We start from the raw sequence: 16951 nt of genomic DNA, 5'->3' as shown, positions 1-16951 counted from the left end.
GAACTGCGATACCGAACGAATAAATTATTCACAATGCTATTATCAAATAAATTCAGTTACAACGTTACGGTGCCTGCACTTAAAGTGTAGAGCGTTTTATTCGCAAATAAGAATATGCTACGTACGCCTATAATTTAATTCAATATTACGCACATAGTCTTTAATTATGTATTTTGAGTCATTCGCAATGTTTATGTACCCGTTGAGACTCAGGTGAATATGTTCTGAAGAATTGTGAACTCAGTCAGGTATTCGATTAAGAATAATGTATGTACGATTGTACATACATCAAAATAGTATGATTTTTCAAACGCCTGCATTTCGAGACCCGCATTACATCGCGGTTGACACAGTCGACGCATTATATCTGGGTTTTCGAATCAAGTACTCAATATATTCAATTCTGGTTTTGAAATTGGAACGAAAATTCTTACGTGTTATATTTGAACAGCGGTGCAATGCACGTTTGTTTTGAATAGAGGACTGCAATAATTCCCGAACTCGTTTCAACTTGGAACAGCAACCGGATTCTGCACCTCTTGTACGTACATGTAAATACGTATATAAACACAAAAAAATATATTCTTCAGTCAACGGCACAAGTCATGCAAATAGTGTATCATTGAAAATTAAACTTGACTCACAAAAAATAAAGGAAATTCTTGTGGGTCATTGTCTAAAATCCGAATGATACTGAAACCAACTAATGTATGTAATAGATAAATCATTTTTTTTATATAAAAGGCCAGACACGCTCATATCTCAAATATTATCTTAAATAATAACCGATCGAACTGAATTTATAACGAATATTGACGTTGTTGGGGATACATCTATTGAGACGATCGTCAGACAGCACAATGATCAAAAAACTTTTTCTTTTGTAACCCATTACATAAGTAATCGCGTAATAATAGTCCGCAGAAGTTTAAAAAATAGCAATAACATAATTTCTCATTTAGTTCACTATCTCTAGGAACATTCAGTAATCTCTCATGGAGTGCCTTTCAATTTTTTTTTTTTTGCTTCCAAAAACCAATACTAATTTAAAAAAAACAATGCTGCAGCGTATGCAATTTTTTGCATGAAGAAGAATTCTTTCAAATTGAATGTGAGGATATGTTTTTAAGGTCCAAAAATGTATCGTAGGACACATTTTAAATGTCTTTTCCAAAGGGTGAAGCCGCTTGCCGTGCAGTTTTCAAATTTTCCCGCCAATCAGGGCGTCGAAAAGAAGCTGCCTACGGCCATTATTTTAAATTTCAGCGCCTCCTCGATCGGCCGATTCCATGAGTCGACTGCGTGGTATGAACGTCATTTGGAAATTGCACAACACAGCCACGGAGCAACATATATAATACAGCTCGTGTGCTGATCACTGTGTTGGCTCCAAACCATCGGCATATAAGAAGCTCCAAACACGGCTGCGAGGTGGCAGAGCGCGGCCATTTTGAAGCACGCGCAATGAGCCCAAAACAAGCACGAGAGAATTCACGCATTTGCTCCAGCAAGCGGTTCATTTTCTCCAAAATCAAAGACAATCGCGTTTAGAATATTAGATTAGAAAAGTCTGTTTACACGTTACAATAGTAAGATGTTCAATTCAAGTTCCCATCGCATCACATGCAGAAGTATAAAACTGGCCGCTAATGAAATAATCAATAATTCTTATGACGCTTGTGAACACCTGCCTCGGCGTTGACGTTTCGCGACGAAGAAGCATGAAATGCATAGGAAGACATCAAAAAGAAGCGTGTACGTAACATGATTCACTTTGATCCACTCTTCTCGCTGTTTGTAAGCTAACTATTATCCGATGTTAAATATTGTACCGCAACTATTAAAATCAGTACGGTACATAGAATCAAATACTCTTTGGCCAAAGTTGTCGTTCTGATTGTCGCATGCACTAATCGTATTTGTGCACAGGTGTGTATTTGCAAGAAAAGTTTTTATCCAACCCCTGACCCATATCAAATTCACGTATCTACGTGTATAACCTATTGCCAATATCGATTTACAACTGGATTTATAAACAACTATGAATGATAATCATCATACCGTCGTTTCACCTTGATCGAGCTTTATGCTACGACTTGCAATTTACATAGCCGAGAGTAATATATCTCATTTTCATATCATGTTACCGTAATTGAGGTCGACAATGTTCGCAGTGACCTTCGAGTCGAAGCTGCGAGTTGTTTAAATTTGCTTCATTTCTTCAATTCAGCAGCTATTGGTACATGCTTCAACCGTAAATTCTGTCCCATGTATAAGTCCGTCTCAAATACCCTTTCAATGTCAGTCACAATTTGAGGTAATCAACATGTGATGAGTATAGTGCACTGCAGATTATATATTTGTATGCTTGTACGTACATAACAGCTGTAATTGAAAATATTATACGTAACGTGATTGCGAAATAAAATTCCAACATTCACATACATTTCATTAATAATAATAATAAAATCATGTAGTTTTCCCGTGCCGTGTAAGAGTTAGAACTCTTGTCGGCAGTTAATGAATACTTATGTCTGAGGAAAGTCGAGCGATCGAACATGTAGATGAGAAATATCAGCATACGTTTTCGTTGGCGCTACGCGATTTGCGTGACTATGAAACTTTCCAGCCACTGAGACCAGCTGTACACACATTTGTCTGCGTTAAGCACGGCTTTTCCCGCGCTCTAATAGCACGTGCAGAAGATCATAGACTGTGTACGGATTAACACAATCATGAGAATTAAACTTGTGTAGTCTCATGCATAGAAAGTGTAATATGAGCATTGAAAATGTACTTTTGGAATTACTTTTTAGGACTGGAATAGCATTCGAAATTCAAAGTTCAAAACTCAAAGTTTTCATATCACACGCTGTATATAACATATATACATTGGAAACTTTTCGTCGCAGTATCAGTAATTAAATTATCAAGCAATTATCGGTATGAGTTAATTATTTGTTTAGATTTGCTTTTTTCTCGAGTCACTGCTGGCTTCATGATGTCAAAGATAATCGTGACCAAACTCTGATAGTGAATGAATAGCCGTGTTTTGGAACAAATGTGAGAATATTATCGAAATCATGTGAACTAATCCCGCTGATATGTTAAAACGGCAGCTATAAAGCTGAAATTGGATTTATTGATTTCTGAAGCAATATCAGATTCGAATGAAACTAGTTATTTACCATCTTATAATATTGTCAATCACTGGCAAATTAATAATACCTATTCCTGGAATATACTTGCTAAGAGGAATAAGATTGGTATTGGAGCAATAATTTGGGGAAATTTTAGTAAAGCTAGGACAAAATCGGGATTATTAGGTATACTCATAATCAAAGCTACACATTTTAAATCTTGTTCGGATCATTTCTTGTTCATTGAGAGTCCAGACATATTCGTCGACCATCCCAATTTCGATAAGATCTAGTTTATCATCGAAAGTCTATACAATTTCAAACTCAATTTTAAATAAAAATATGAAATTTTTGACCAGACCACTGACAGAGAAATTGAAGCACCCCGAACTCCCGACGGACATGACAGTGCAGAAACAAAAAGAAAATGGTTTCAAAAATCATTGTCCCATGGTTCCGGCGCAAAAACCGTTCGCCAAAAGCGCTGCGAATATGTCGCATCATCCGTGGGCAAAAGCAGAGGACGATTCTTGGAGCTGGGATCGTCGCAGCAGCGGCACGTCGATATCTTGGCCGGAAGAGATGGAAGAAGTTGCAACGAAGAAAGTAATTGACCAGTGGGAAGCTGTGGAGAGAACTTTGTACGACGAGGATAACCAAGTTACATCAGAGAGCTTGCGGAGCGAATGCATACAGTGGAGAACTCAACTTCCTCACCTGCGAGTTATCGGCAAGGGATTGCAGAGGCGTCAGGTAGTCGATGCTAACAGCGACAACTTGGCACCCGTTGACGTGAAAGAAAAAGAGGCTCCCTCGACGGTCGAAGAAATAATCGAAGAGCACAAAGTGCCGACAAATGTGAGTCAGCAGTTTATAATATTCATATTATCCGCGTTAAATTAAGATGGAAAATTGTTGCCCTTTTTTCACACGTTGAACTGATTCGTTTCGAAAGCTTTCATGCGGTATATACTGTTTGAATAAATCCTATTCTGATGGCATGCGCGCTACCGTTAAAACAGGGTGAGGAAGATGCTTCGGATGGTCGCAACCGGGAAGAGACGCGGAACGAAGTTCTTGATATGATTCTAGACTTTGTTTGTGCCCAACTATTGGCGGACAACGAAGTCGACGAATCGTTGAGTCAGAACTTGGACGCTGTGCTGAGAATAACTCCGGCGCCAACTTACAGCGGTAGAAATCCCCTCGGGAATCACAGAACTGCGAACGAGTTCGTCGGCCAAACCCATCGGAACTCAAAATTGCACAAAAACGAGAGGGAGGAATCTAGCGACGCTCTTGAAGTGTCTGGATGTCTGCCGGAAGTTCGGAAAAACAGTTTCCACGCTGAAAAATCTGCGACAAGATTCTCCGTTGGGTAGGTTGCCTGATTCGAAACGAAAGTAATTTACAATTTATTTCAAGGTATTTTTCTCCTTCACTTTATTTTTCATATAGTTAATTCCTCGTCATGTTGTTTAAAATTTGGAGAATCTGTGACGTAGAAAGAAACCATTGATGCAATACAACAACCTCAAGGTTTGATATTAAATGCTTCAATCACTCATGTAAAGATTGGACAAACGTGAGAAGCTTTTCTCACGTCATCAAACCTACTCTTTCTGTTTACCGGCTATTAAGTCAACGGAATTCAGCGCCACTTTCAATCGCATCATTAGTCTAATATAAAATTACAACATTCCAGTAAAGGAAGCATCATGCCAATATCCGCTCGGAGGCAAAGAAATATGAGAGAGAGGACTTCTGACTGTGTTTCGGCGAACACAGACCGTCTTTACACGCCACAGCTGCCCAGAAATGCACTCGGGACAGTTTTTACTGAAAAAATAATCGTCAGTCCGGTACCGTTTGCGACGAGCACTAAAGAGAGCTTTTCGACGCTGAAATCAACGCCTCTGACATCGATGAGACTGTCTCTCGAATCTTCGCTAGGGCAAAGTGAGTAAAATATGCTGATTATCTCCGGTAAAAATATTTTGCAAGAACTTGGAGTAAACTATATAACATTTCCTCGTCTCTGTAATTTCCAGGATCCGCCAGGAGCGTTAATTCTGGTTTCAAAACGACTTCGGCTCGTCGAGTTGGTCTCCTTGAGATACCGCAAGTTCATTCCGCTTGGCAAACGCCGGTTTGTCCGACTGTGTGGCCGAAGAACGTCAAGTTGGCTCCGATCGACATAACGAGGCTTCCGAGTAGCCAGCGCAGGTATAATCGGTGGATGAAATTTTTACTCCAGGCGACATTTGCACTTTCTCACTTTAAGCTGAGGTTGATAGTAGGATAATTTTTATTCCAGATCGTTGGCAACGTCCTTCAGCCAGCCGAGAAGAAGTCGGAACTCATTAAGTCCTATCCCTCGTGAAATAATGCCGATATCCCCCCTCGCGAATCGAGCTGCTGAGAGAACATGCCTCGAAATTCACGGCAAGCGAATAGTGAGGCAAAAATCGAGGATGAACGTGACGAGCGCTGGATGGGAGTTCAGCTCGCGAAATGTTAAGAAGATAGGAAATAAAGTAAAGAATAATGACGCGAGATGAGATTTTCGAACGCTATTATACCGTGTGATGAAAAATTTACCGACAGCGTTACGCCTATCGTAAAAAAGCACGAAATTCATTAGGAATTGTTCGAATTCGTACAAATATATGTGTTTAATTACTGGCCATGATCGTGAAATAAGGTCGTCGGCGGAGTTACGTTGAACGAAAGGGACCAAAATTTATTCCGAGCTAATCGGATAGTACAGCAGCTCATTATCGCACGTACTAGACACCTCGCCGTGTTTGATAAGATGCCGTGATTGATTTGGCATACGAATACGAGATGTAGATAAGATGTATTCATTTCATCTTACTTTACCGCAGATACCGCAGACTTAGGTTAAATGCATTGATAACAAATGCGGCCGTCCGCGAAAAGAAGGTGAAATGATAAGAACTCTTCTAGGCTTTACGGATGAATTTCTTTATACCGTTAGTCTGATCGGATCTGAACAGATTTTTTGCAAGTGCATGTGCGTATATCCCGGTTAGAACTGTTCCAGTCATGAAAAGAAAAAACAACCAAAGCAAAATAAAGAGATTTGGACGATTGTTATTGATGAGTGCGGACGATGGGAAATTAGCCTCAACCGAGCATTCTTAGTACTGCATCCGAATAACCGTAATATTTGCACTTCCTTTGCTTCACGACAGTTTTTTAATAGAAATATTCCAGGGCATAAATTTATGAAAATAGCACTGGCAACTTAACGAATCTGATAACAAGCCAACTTGAACTGCTCGAGATGCGTTTCTGCTTCTCGCCTATTTGCCTGCAGCCTTGGCAAAAATAGAACGCCTAGCATTTGTGTGTTGTACGTACACAAGTGTATTTTAGGCGGGTCTGTATGTCCGTTGTCCGTTTATTACGGGGAGTCAGTGGGGGAGATAGAGAGAAAAAGCTTCGAGTGGATAAAAGATGAAGACAAACATTCCCGTAATATGTGTGTGCGCTTTGTCAACGAACCGATGCCGCAAACACTGGCATTAACGGTCCGGATGTATGTATGTATGTATGTTTATTGGGGTGTAGAGAGAGCTTTTTGTACGTATATATGTCAGCTCGATTGATTGATTGTCGTTACTAATGGTAGCAAAGCACATGGAGTTGGGGATGTTCGAGTTCAGTGGATCAGGATATCGCGCATTCCTCGATTTGGGGGGTTCATCGATGTGAAAAACGTACGTAACGTTCCGTTTTTTCAGAAAAACATTTCCTCGGTACTTGATAACTTTTACCGAGAAAATTCTTTCTCTTTAGAACTTATTATATTTATTTGAAAAGACCCTTAAAAGACCTTGTCGAGTAGCAATGTAACAGCTCGTTTTCAGGCACTAGAAGAGGCAAACAGTTCAACGATATTTTGAAAGATGAAATGAATTTTTACAACCGGTGAAAAGTGTTTCAAATCCATTAGTGAAATTCACACTTCTGATGTAAGTAATTTGAATTATAGAACACGATCAAATTCAGCATAGTCACAAAGTATGTTAAAAAAAAATCGCTTATTCGAAATTATCGAAGATCGCGTATACCCTTTTATTTTAATATGCAATCAAATCACTTAACCGATATAAATGTATACAGTATATTTTTGTAAACCACACGCGTTGTGAGTATCTTCGGAATAAAAAATCGTATATGCGACCAACTGCGTATTTCCTCTTTTCGTCGATGCAACGTAATTATACCGCCCATCCCTCAAACCTAATTGCGGATTTCGTGACACGCTTCGATGATGGGCTCATTTTATCCGTATCTAGACAGAATCGCTTTTCTCAAAGAGGAAATCATACGATCAAATTGTGCAAACGCAAGGGAGATGAAAATTCGAAACTAACATTCGTGAAATGAAGTTAAACAAGACTAATGCGACTTTCAACGAGACATCTGAAAGACAAACGAAGTTAAGAAACTTCGCGGAAAGCGCCGACGCAAACTTTCGGCGCGAGGTGTTGGGAAAGCTCGAAACCTCACGAGTGAAGATCAGTCGCGCGCGAACTCGCGGTGCGTTAAGAGCTTAACGTGAACCTTTCCCAACCCCAACTATTCCTGGAAAAATAAACCAAGACGAAATCGCGATGTTAACTCGTAGTGAAAACTGGTTCCATCGTAGCTAGAGCTTTGCCCGCTGAGTCAGGGGGGATCGGGTAATTTTTAATGGTGACTGATGAGAAGGACTTCGAGCTTCTGGGTGATACTTCGAAGATGACGGGATACAGCAGACCACCCGAAAGCAGATTGACGCCGGTAACTAGGATTTTGGGGATATGCACGGCAGTCGGTAAGTAACCGAATTTGTTATAATTTGTTATAATCTGAGTACAATCAGGCGAACAGACGCGAATAATTATTAGTCCTTGCGGTGTTTCTTCTTCTATTCGTTCGCTGATGCGACGCATGCTTGTCGCAATAACAGACGCCGGAAAGCTTACAGCAGCGGCGCTTTGTTGACAGATACAATTTACTGTTTCGTCCGTACCTTCAATCAAGGTGAAATATATTATTATCTACACCGTAGCGAGGGTGTAGGGTCCAATTCACAATCAGAATACCCTTTTTCGAATATAAATCAGCATTTCAACCCAATCGAATCAAGAATAACTACGTTGCTTCTCTAGACTTCAATCTAGTTTTTTATTCCCTATACTAATAATTGCAGTTGTTATTGATTGACGGCATGCTTTTACGACCCGTGTATGTGTACCTAACAATACATCGTTAATTAGCGACAGTCAATCCACTTGAGAATTACGGGCACTTCTTGATTTAACAAACAAGTTGATTGTTTTCCCGGTCGCAAATTCATTGTTGCGAGAAATGTGAGCGAGAGAAGTGAGCTCGCGTTTTCAAAAATTGTGATCAAGATTGTAATGCATCGAGTTTTCGGTCGATGCAATCCCCGATTTACTGAGACCTGAGAATTTGATGTAAACTTGGGATTCGTTGATGATAATATACCCGTCTACTTACTTGATAAACATGAGTTCCCTTCTCGGCTTAGGCCCCAAAGGGCGGGTAAAGCTGACCTTCGTAAAGCAGCCATTTGTAATCAAGTTTCAAACTTCTGAACTGCTCCGGGTAATTTGAGTCTCTAACTTCGACGTAGAGCCACCAAGTGCAACTGCAGGATCACGGTGCGTTGAACACATCTCGTTAGTTCCAAATTGCATTCAACACGTTCGGAAGACAGCGAGTACGTAGTCGTAAAATGGGCTGAACTCGGGGATTCGCAAAACCAGTTGGGTGATTATTGGATTTATCGGATTTTGAGGTGAAAGTTCGCGCAACATGAAGTGAATAAATATTAAATACCGAATATTCTGGTCTTGGAATACGGGTCACGATTTTCATTGAGAACTTTTGGAATGAGTGATGAAAAAAGAGGAACTTTTGAAGAACTCCGTGCGAATCATGGTTTGATATTTTTTATGTATGTACGTCACGTGAGTCGCCTAAATCTTTCCTCATAGAAATGAAATCGTTGTAATATGCGGTCCACGTACCCCGCTTACGACGAAGCTTAACGAGTGGGAGGTGTTGGTAACCAAGGAAGGAAGGAAGGAAGGAAGGCACGAAGGAAGGCCTTTCAGATCCATCACTTTTAACATTACAAAGTATAACTGGGCGTGTCACGCCCTCGCAGGATATTCAAAAATGTACGAAAATCGTACTTGCAAAATGATAATCACGTACACTCGACACCGTTGCGCATGTTAATTATTACACCACGTTAATTAGATTGTAAAAACAATTTGAAACGCCTTAATTTAATCAACTCAGGACTGTTTCAACGTATCGTATCTTTCTAATTAACGAGCCAATAATTAATTGAATCGTCTTTCACTTGTGAATAATTATAGAACTTCTCTGCCTATGGATTGAGACAAGCTTTGCAGTAGACGTCTTCCTCCGTAAACGTAAGATACCTTTGCAAGTCAGTCGCTTGGTACAGTTGCAGCCAAAAAAAACTATTCAGCTTACGCTGCAGATATACCGAAGCGGATATAAATAGATGAGAATTTAAATCTCGCGGAACTCTTGGTACGTAGCTTTAAGTAACTCGTAACAGATTCAGCTCCATTCCATACACAGGTATATCGAAATATATATTGAAAGATAAATATCTGGTCGACTTAGAATGAAATAAAAAACCTCTTTGGATCTCGATGGAGTGTAAAGGCACGATGGTGAATTCGCGTCATTAGCAACCTTTTCGCCAAGGATGAAAAGGGTGCGGCAGGTTAATAAGGAGGTTTGAAACGTATAAAAACATTGAACTTGATGAGTTTGCGTTAAAAGATTGTCCGTCACACGATTTATGATTACCAAGCCTGAGCACAAAAGTTGTACGAATGGCATTAACTCGTGAGAACTGTGCTTAACACTCGGTGTGTAAGTGATGTATTTACGGCGACTTTCAACATCATATGAACACTTTGTCGTTGATGGAATTTAGTGTTTCTTCCAATGAAAGATCACGTGTGACGTAAAGTAAATATGTAAGGTAAAACACCCCTGACTTTTGGCGCCTGTCGACCGTCTTCAACGCCAAAATTCCAAACAAGTTTCGAATAATTCAAAGCGGGTCGTATTTATTATCGTGTACATATGTGTACCAAAAGGTGCCGCGTATTTCGCGGTGATACGATTCATGGCGTAACGTTGTTATCCGGACAACCAACGGCACGTGGCTTTCCGATAAAACGTAAAAGCCAACGAGTAAAACAGGGCAGGATTCACATGAATAGATACTGGCCTCTGGCCACGACCCCTTTTTCCGTCCCAGTCTTCGCGACTGAACCAACCTCCGAGAAAAAGGATGTGCAGACTTGTTTTATTCACAGAGACTGGGTCACCACTGTTTCCTGAAATTCTATCGTTGTTGTTTTCGTCACTGTAATTATTACGTATCTGCGTTGTACATTTGGAATTTTCCCGGTACATTTCACTCCGTTCCTCTATTGCCTTCCTGCCTCAAAAGGAAGGGATGCGAAGGAGTTGGTGAAAGAGAGTGAAATATGTTGTAGAAAATTTCTTTAGACAGCGGGAAGAAAAAGTTTCGTACAGTTCAACTTCCTCGCGGAAGGAAGATGAAGGTTTACGCTTCAAGGGTGGCTTTCTCACGTGATACCGTGATTATGGTACCAGGTATGAAACGTTTTCCTGAACCCACATTTTACCCCACGCACATATTATGTACCGAATGGAATGAAATATTCATGGAACAGCAGATGTATCGACTGGGGGCACATCAGAATTTTCATGGCTAGGACGCATCGATGTTTCGTAGAAGATGCGCGTCATCGCGGTCGTGCTAGAAAATAGGAAAACTAGAAATGCCACTTTATTAATTCAAGCAATTCTCTTATAATCTCTAGATGTGTCAAATGATCGTGTCTACACATAATACATACGAATATGTATATTTATGTCATGTAAAAAAAAATGTTGAGAATACTATGTCAAGTGAACTGCGCGTTACTGCGGACCTTAGTATTGTCTCACGTTGTTCTTGGTATATTGAATCGATATTTGATTCTGTTTCAACTTTGATTTCCCTTTGATCATGCATTGCCAAACAGACATGGCATTTTTCGATCCACTGATCAATTCTCTTGTAATATGGGTGTTTTTTTTTTAAATGTTGTTTCTTTTACTTAACTAAAAAGATTGTGTTTTAATGATCCTCCCCACATCTTCTTCAAAAACGACTTTACTTGTTACTTTTTTATCACCATCATACGTCAGACGCCTGTGAACGGAAGACGTTCAATAAAATTTTAAAACAGGATGCGGAAATACGACGTCACGGCTCCCAGAATATAATTGTGTGCATACGTATCAGCAAAAACAGCCGAACTCGTGTGAAACTGTTATTGCACCTTAGGGCTCAAGTATCAAAAGAGTAGAACAACAGGTTGTTTACTGCTGCTCAATTCTAGTTGTTTATCACGATTGCTTAGCAGTGAAGAAGGAATCAAAGAATTGTTGTATTCACGCCCGATCAACGTAGTTTTCACAAGTCTTTCAAAGTTGAGTAAAAAGGCCTTTTTTGCTCTTGGTTTTCTGAAAACTTATTCCTTCACCTTTACGCATTCAGTATGAAAAAAACATACAAGAAGTTGTCGATACGGTTCGCTGGGCAATATCCATTCGGGCGCAGCGTTCCGCGTATTGGAAATTCCGAGGAAATCCGTATAAAATTAACTCGACGTTGCATTGGTCGAATGAAATTTAGTTCTCACCTACGTTGCGCGGGGTTCGTGGAAATCGGAAATCCAGCGTTAATTATTCCTCATCGTAAGCTGTCCACAACGTGACATCTGATCTTTGAAATCTGGCACAGCATTAGTCTGATCTTCCTCGCTGATTCTTGTGGCTTGTCTTGTACTTGCGATATGATGTCGACGCAATAATCGCTCGGGGTGGATGACGCATATCCATAACCCTGCGCACCGATAAGGCGTCTTGATTTACGAGTTTGAGCGGTTTGGTTACACCACCGCGAAAGTTTAAGCTCTTGAGAATTTTACCAACCGCTCGTCAGTTTCCTCCCCACAGAACATAAATTTTTCGATTAGCTGTCGATTTCATCTATGCTATTTTCATGGCATTTGGACTTGGTTAGTTTGCGCAAGAATCGATGTGACAGTTAAAGAACCCTGCAATAATCTTGTGGGAATTGGGTTTCAGTGAAATCGTCTGGATTTTTTATACTTTGTAGATCTTGGCATTCTGAAATAAGTCTCAGTCATGGGTGCGACCCTCCGCTATGAATAGTTTGTGCGCTAGAAAAATTTTCATCCTATACTCGGTATTCCTTTGTGCAAGAAAGACTTGGAAAAAAATTATTATTTCTAATAAATAAAACTTAGACACGTAACCGAATATGGCGACTTTAAGTCTATGGACTCATCCCCTCCTCCAAACTCAATGATCTTACCTACAGACGATGTTACCTGGTCGGACCTTGTGCAAATAGGTGTTTTTAGTTCTTCGATGGAAAAATGGACATAAGAGAGTATAACAACGTCGTTTGAAATGAATTGACGGAGGTTTTATTTCATTGCTGCAATTTACTTTACTACAAGGATTTCATTTTCATCATTTTGTAAAAGTACCCTCCACTATTATTGGTAATTAAATTGTAAATAGAAGAATTTACAAAAAAATCGCTGCAAATATGTTCACGTTTTTCAATAAACAATTTTTCATATTTCACTAACGGTATTGGGAGAATTGTTTTGTCGATAAAAATTTTTGTACAGAAAAAATCTGCACAGATAGTTGTTGCACTTTGCATGTGCATTTAACCCTGTCACATTCACTTTTCACAATTTTCCGTAATCGTAGACTTCGATAATAATTAAAATACATCACATTTAATTCGACCGATAAAGACTAACTATAGGCTATAGGTATAGCATCCACGTAAGTAAAGACAAGTTTCAACAATTTTCACCAATTGCATGCTTTTCTAATAGAAAAAAACATCGCAACATGGACAGATTATTTAATATTGATAGCAGGATTCAACTCGCGAAAATTTTGTGAAAAATAGTCGCTACTACTGAAAATAATAAAATTAAGTGAACAAGTTCCAGAAGGAGTCAAAATTTGATGAAATCTTCTGCTGATTTGACACAGAAGCCTTATTTTGCAGAACGAAACTTGAAAATGAAAAAAAAAAATAAATAAATAAATAAAAATAGAATGAGATGTGACCCCGCGATAAATTCGACTGCATAATGTGTAAGAAAAAAAAATAGTGTCCAACCTCTCAAAGCCGTGAAGTTTGAGCTTCAAATGAAAAAAATCATACCACAATTGAAAATAAAAACGTCTTTTGTACTTTTTTTTCTTAAATAATAATTTTAAAAGAATCAAAAACAAAAAAAAAAACACCCCATTGGGTCAATTTTTCGGGAAGCTGTGGATTGTCGAAAAAAAAAATTAACAAATTCACAACTGAAGAAGACATGAACGAAAAAAATCGGAAAAGCTCTTCTTATTCGATGTAATCACCCATAAAAAATTTAATGGAATCAAAAATTCGAATTCTAATTCCCCTACATTCTGACAGAGAAAGCCCGCATAGAACGTCACATCTTTTTCGACTAACTACATGAGCCGACTGTACAAAGGACGTTTTTATTTTTGAACTGAGTACAGAAACTTGTTTCTACAATTCCAAGTATTGTTTATCATAAAATGTAGATTTTCCTAATTAGTACTCCCTTTATTTAAATATACTCCATGATGAAAGTGACTGTCAAATCTATCCAGAGTCAACATCTAGATACGTGGATTATTTTGCTATCAACGCATTGACAATCGCAACATACAATTGCAGCCTAGGTACCTTCCAATCTATCAATAATAATTGCATGTTTATCCAGCATAAACAAATTGACGGAGGTTTTATTTAAAACGCGGTCCCAGTTTTTATACTCTCTAATGTCCATTTTTCCATCGATGAACTAAAAACATCTATTTGCACAAGCCCCACCAAATGACGTCGTCTATAGGTAAGATCATTGGGATCGGAAGAGCGGATGAGTCCATAGACTTAGAGTGGCCATGTCCGGTTACATGGCTTTTACGTGCTCAGCCCTTCTTCACACTCACCGCTCATTCTTCGTCCCACTTATCAATGATACTCTGCATTTCATCCGACTACACTATCTCCGATACATCCTGTCCACACCTGACTATCTCCTCTCGTTCCCAGAACCCTGACTATGCACCCTGCTTTTCTGCACTGACTCTCCCTTTGCTCTCGACTCGCTACTTCTCTTCTGATCCACCTCTCGAACTAAACACTACTCTCCGAATAAAACGCTCTTAATACAGATAAACATACAGAATCGTCAACCCTCACTATCCACCTTCCCGGTTACTACAAAGTATAAAAGCGGAGTTGGACCAAACGAACATATTCCTTACCGCTCGGAAATAAACGACGAGCAAGTCGTTACAATGGCTAAGTTTTATTTATTAGAAAGAATTATTTTTTTCTTAGTTATTCTCACACAAAGAAATACTAGATGTAGCCCAAACTATTCATAGCGGAGGGTCGTGCCTATGGAGACTTATTTCATAATGCCAAGATCTACAACGTATAAAAAATCCAGACGATTCCACTGAAGATTCCCAATTCCCACAAGATTATTGCGGGGTTTTTTGCATTACATAATGGATCTTTCCGCGATTTGGAAATTGAGGTACGAATGGATTGGCAAAAAGGAACCAAATAGTGAGCACGAGCCTTACACTGAACATTCAGAACGAATCGGGAATATTATGATTACATAATATGACACAAAGAATTGCGTCATCGAGTGAAAAGCTGACGCTATCAGCTCAAAGTTCACACCACCCATGAGGTTTCAAACTTTTCCGAAATGTCCAAATTTTAAAGAATATTCAGACTGCGCGTGTTTACCGTTAATCTGGCACCGAATTATCAATGTGAGACATTGCCGCAGGTAAGAAGCTGCATGTCATCAATATTTTGACAAATGCATGTACCGTAGTGGAAAAAAATGGAAATCTATAGAGTTCAATCAACTAGCAAGAAAACGACTGCCAACCAACTTGCTTTTTCTCTTCGCTCTGTTGTAGAAGATTCAAATTTTTCCACCGATTCCAAAGTCGTACCAAGCATAAACATCGTTCGAAAGGGAAATGCAAAGTGACTTCAAAGCTGCATTGAGTGCATTGAAATTTGTATAATCGATCGACTTCATTCGCTTAGGAAAAATTTGTTGCCTGAAGCCGGGCCAATTTTTCCCGATAAATGGTGTACAACGCGAAAAGCATTTTCGTCGCCAACGAGGTTGGCTTGAAGCGATGCTTATCTTTTCATGCGATCGTAAAATGGCCATGTTCAATAACCGTAAAACCAAACTGCCGTGTATGATCTCTTATTCATGTCGTACCCACTGTTGCTGCCCAAAACGTGGAGTAATAATCGAAGAATTACGGGGTTGAGTGTATTTCTAGAGAATTAGCTCTCGGCTCGTTTTGGTTTGTCAGGTGTTTTAGATCCCTTTTACTTTATTACTTTTTTTTTTTAAGCATTTCATTTCACAGACAAAGTCGATAAATATTTTTTTTCATGACATGATCAACGAATACTTACACTTCACTCGAAATTGCAGTTTACTGCCACTCGGATCTCCCAGCAATACATGATAAACAAATAGAATATAGATATTTACCCGACTGACAAGACAAACATGGCAACAAATTCATGCGAAACAAGTATCTTCTTGTTTTGAATAAAATTCTTCTTGACGATTTTGAGAATTCGGTCGATGCGCTCAAAATATATTTCAAAACTAATCCACTTGCGAGTTATTTTAGAACAAACAGTTATGTTGATTTCTTTGCGTCGCAATTCGTATTTTCAATTCCTGATAATTACGATAATTTCTTCTCTTTCGAGTAGAAAAGAGACAGAGAAATGGAAAGATTCGGTTTAACTGCTCGGTGCTTTCGATCACACACACAAATAAGGAAAACTCCAATTGGATTCATAAAACCCATTTCATTGCGAGCAAATCAAGTAATAGGAATGGGATTTAATCAGCGGTAAATATATTTGTTAAATTCGTAGAGGTTGAAGCGTACATGACAATAATTGCTGGTGGATAATCGTAATAGCATAAATTTATTGTTTCGTCTAAAAAGATTGTACAATAGAAAACGCAATGGTGTGGGTTGCAGATGCAGTAATATATATGTCCGTTTCCTTAGGCTGATAGTTCTTCTATATCATACATGATGTGATGGACAAAAGCAGCGAATCTACTGAAGGTTTTCAGGTCTGAATTACCTAAAACACTAAAAATATCCAAATTGTTGTTTTCAAGGTGTTCGTACCTAGTGCGCTCTTATGCAGATTTATTCCAAAATTATTACCCGAGTTTTTTTTTGGCTCCCTAATTTCATTACTCCCTAAGGGTGAAAACAGGGGTGATTCGTGGTAAATTTTCAGTTTTTTAAAATTAATTTTGTTATTATATTTAAATTAGTAATTTTGTGTAGGGTGTGGGAACCTGACGGGGTTTTTGAGGTCTTCGATTCTATTGCGAAGGTTATTCTTTGAATTTGCCACTCCTTTAGGGTGAGAAATGATCGCCAGCATATTAAGATACTGATCATAAATTCACTTCACTACTTATTTATATTGGCATCAGACTGGTATTGGTGGGAAGTCTGCTTAGTTGGCCAGTTTC

At 39.0% G+C, this 16951-nt stretch overlaps 1 protein-coding gene across 1 annotated transcript; it reads left to right on the top strand.

Annotated features, from left to right (window-relative positions):
- Positions 1–1473: 1473 nt before the first annotated feature.
- LOC124407298 lies at positions 1474–6010 on the top strand. Its single transcript, XM_046883311.1, has 6 exons — positions 1474–1755; positions 3500–3998; positions 4163–4518; positions 4846–5099; positions 5192–5366; positions 5458–6010. The coding sequence occupies exons 1-6, from the start codon at positions 1727–1729 to the stop codon at positions 5699–5701; spliced, it is 1557 nt and encodes a 518-aa protein (XP_046739267.1). The 5' UTR covers positions 1474–1726; the 3' UTR covers positions 5702–6010.
- Positions 6011–16951: the final 10941 nt, after the last annotated feature.

The sequence above is a fragment of the Diprion similis genome, chromosome 6 (genome assembly GCF_021155765.1).
Source record: "Diprion similis isolate iyDipSimi1 chromosome 6, iyDipSimi1.1, whole genome shotgun sequence".
In the NCBI taxonomy this organism is placed as follows: Eukaryota; Metazoa; Arthropoda; class Insecta; order Hymenoptera; family Diprionidae; genus Diprion; species Diprion similis.
The sequence above is the reverse complement of the archived record's forward strand: the minus strand, read 5'-3'. Positions and strand labels throughout refer to the sequence as shown.

Bases quoted from the DNA above. Each gene is read 5' to 3' on its own strand.
- LOC124407298 (XM_046883311.1), top strand. From the start codon at position 1,727: ATGCATAGGAAGACATCAAAAAGAAGCGT. The intron at 5,100-5,191 runs GTGAGTAAAATA...TGTAATTTCCAG, and splicing joins CGAATCTTCGCTAGGGCAAA to GATCCGCCAGGAGCGTTAAT. The intron at 5,367-5,457 runs GTATAATCGGTG...TTTTTATTCCAG, and splicing joins CTTCCGAGTAGCCAGCGCAG to ATCGTTGGCAACGTCCTTCA.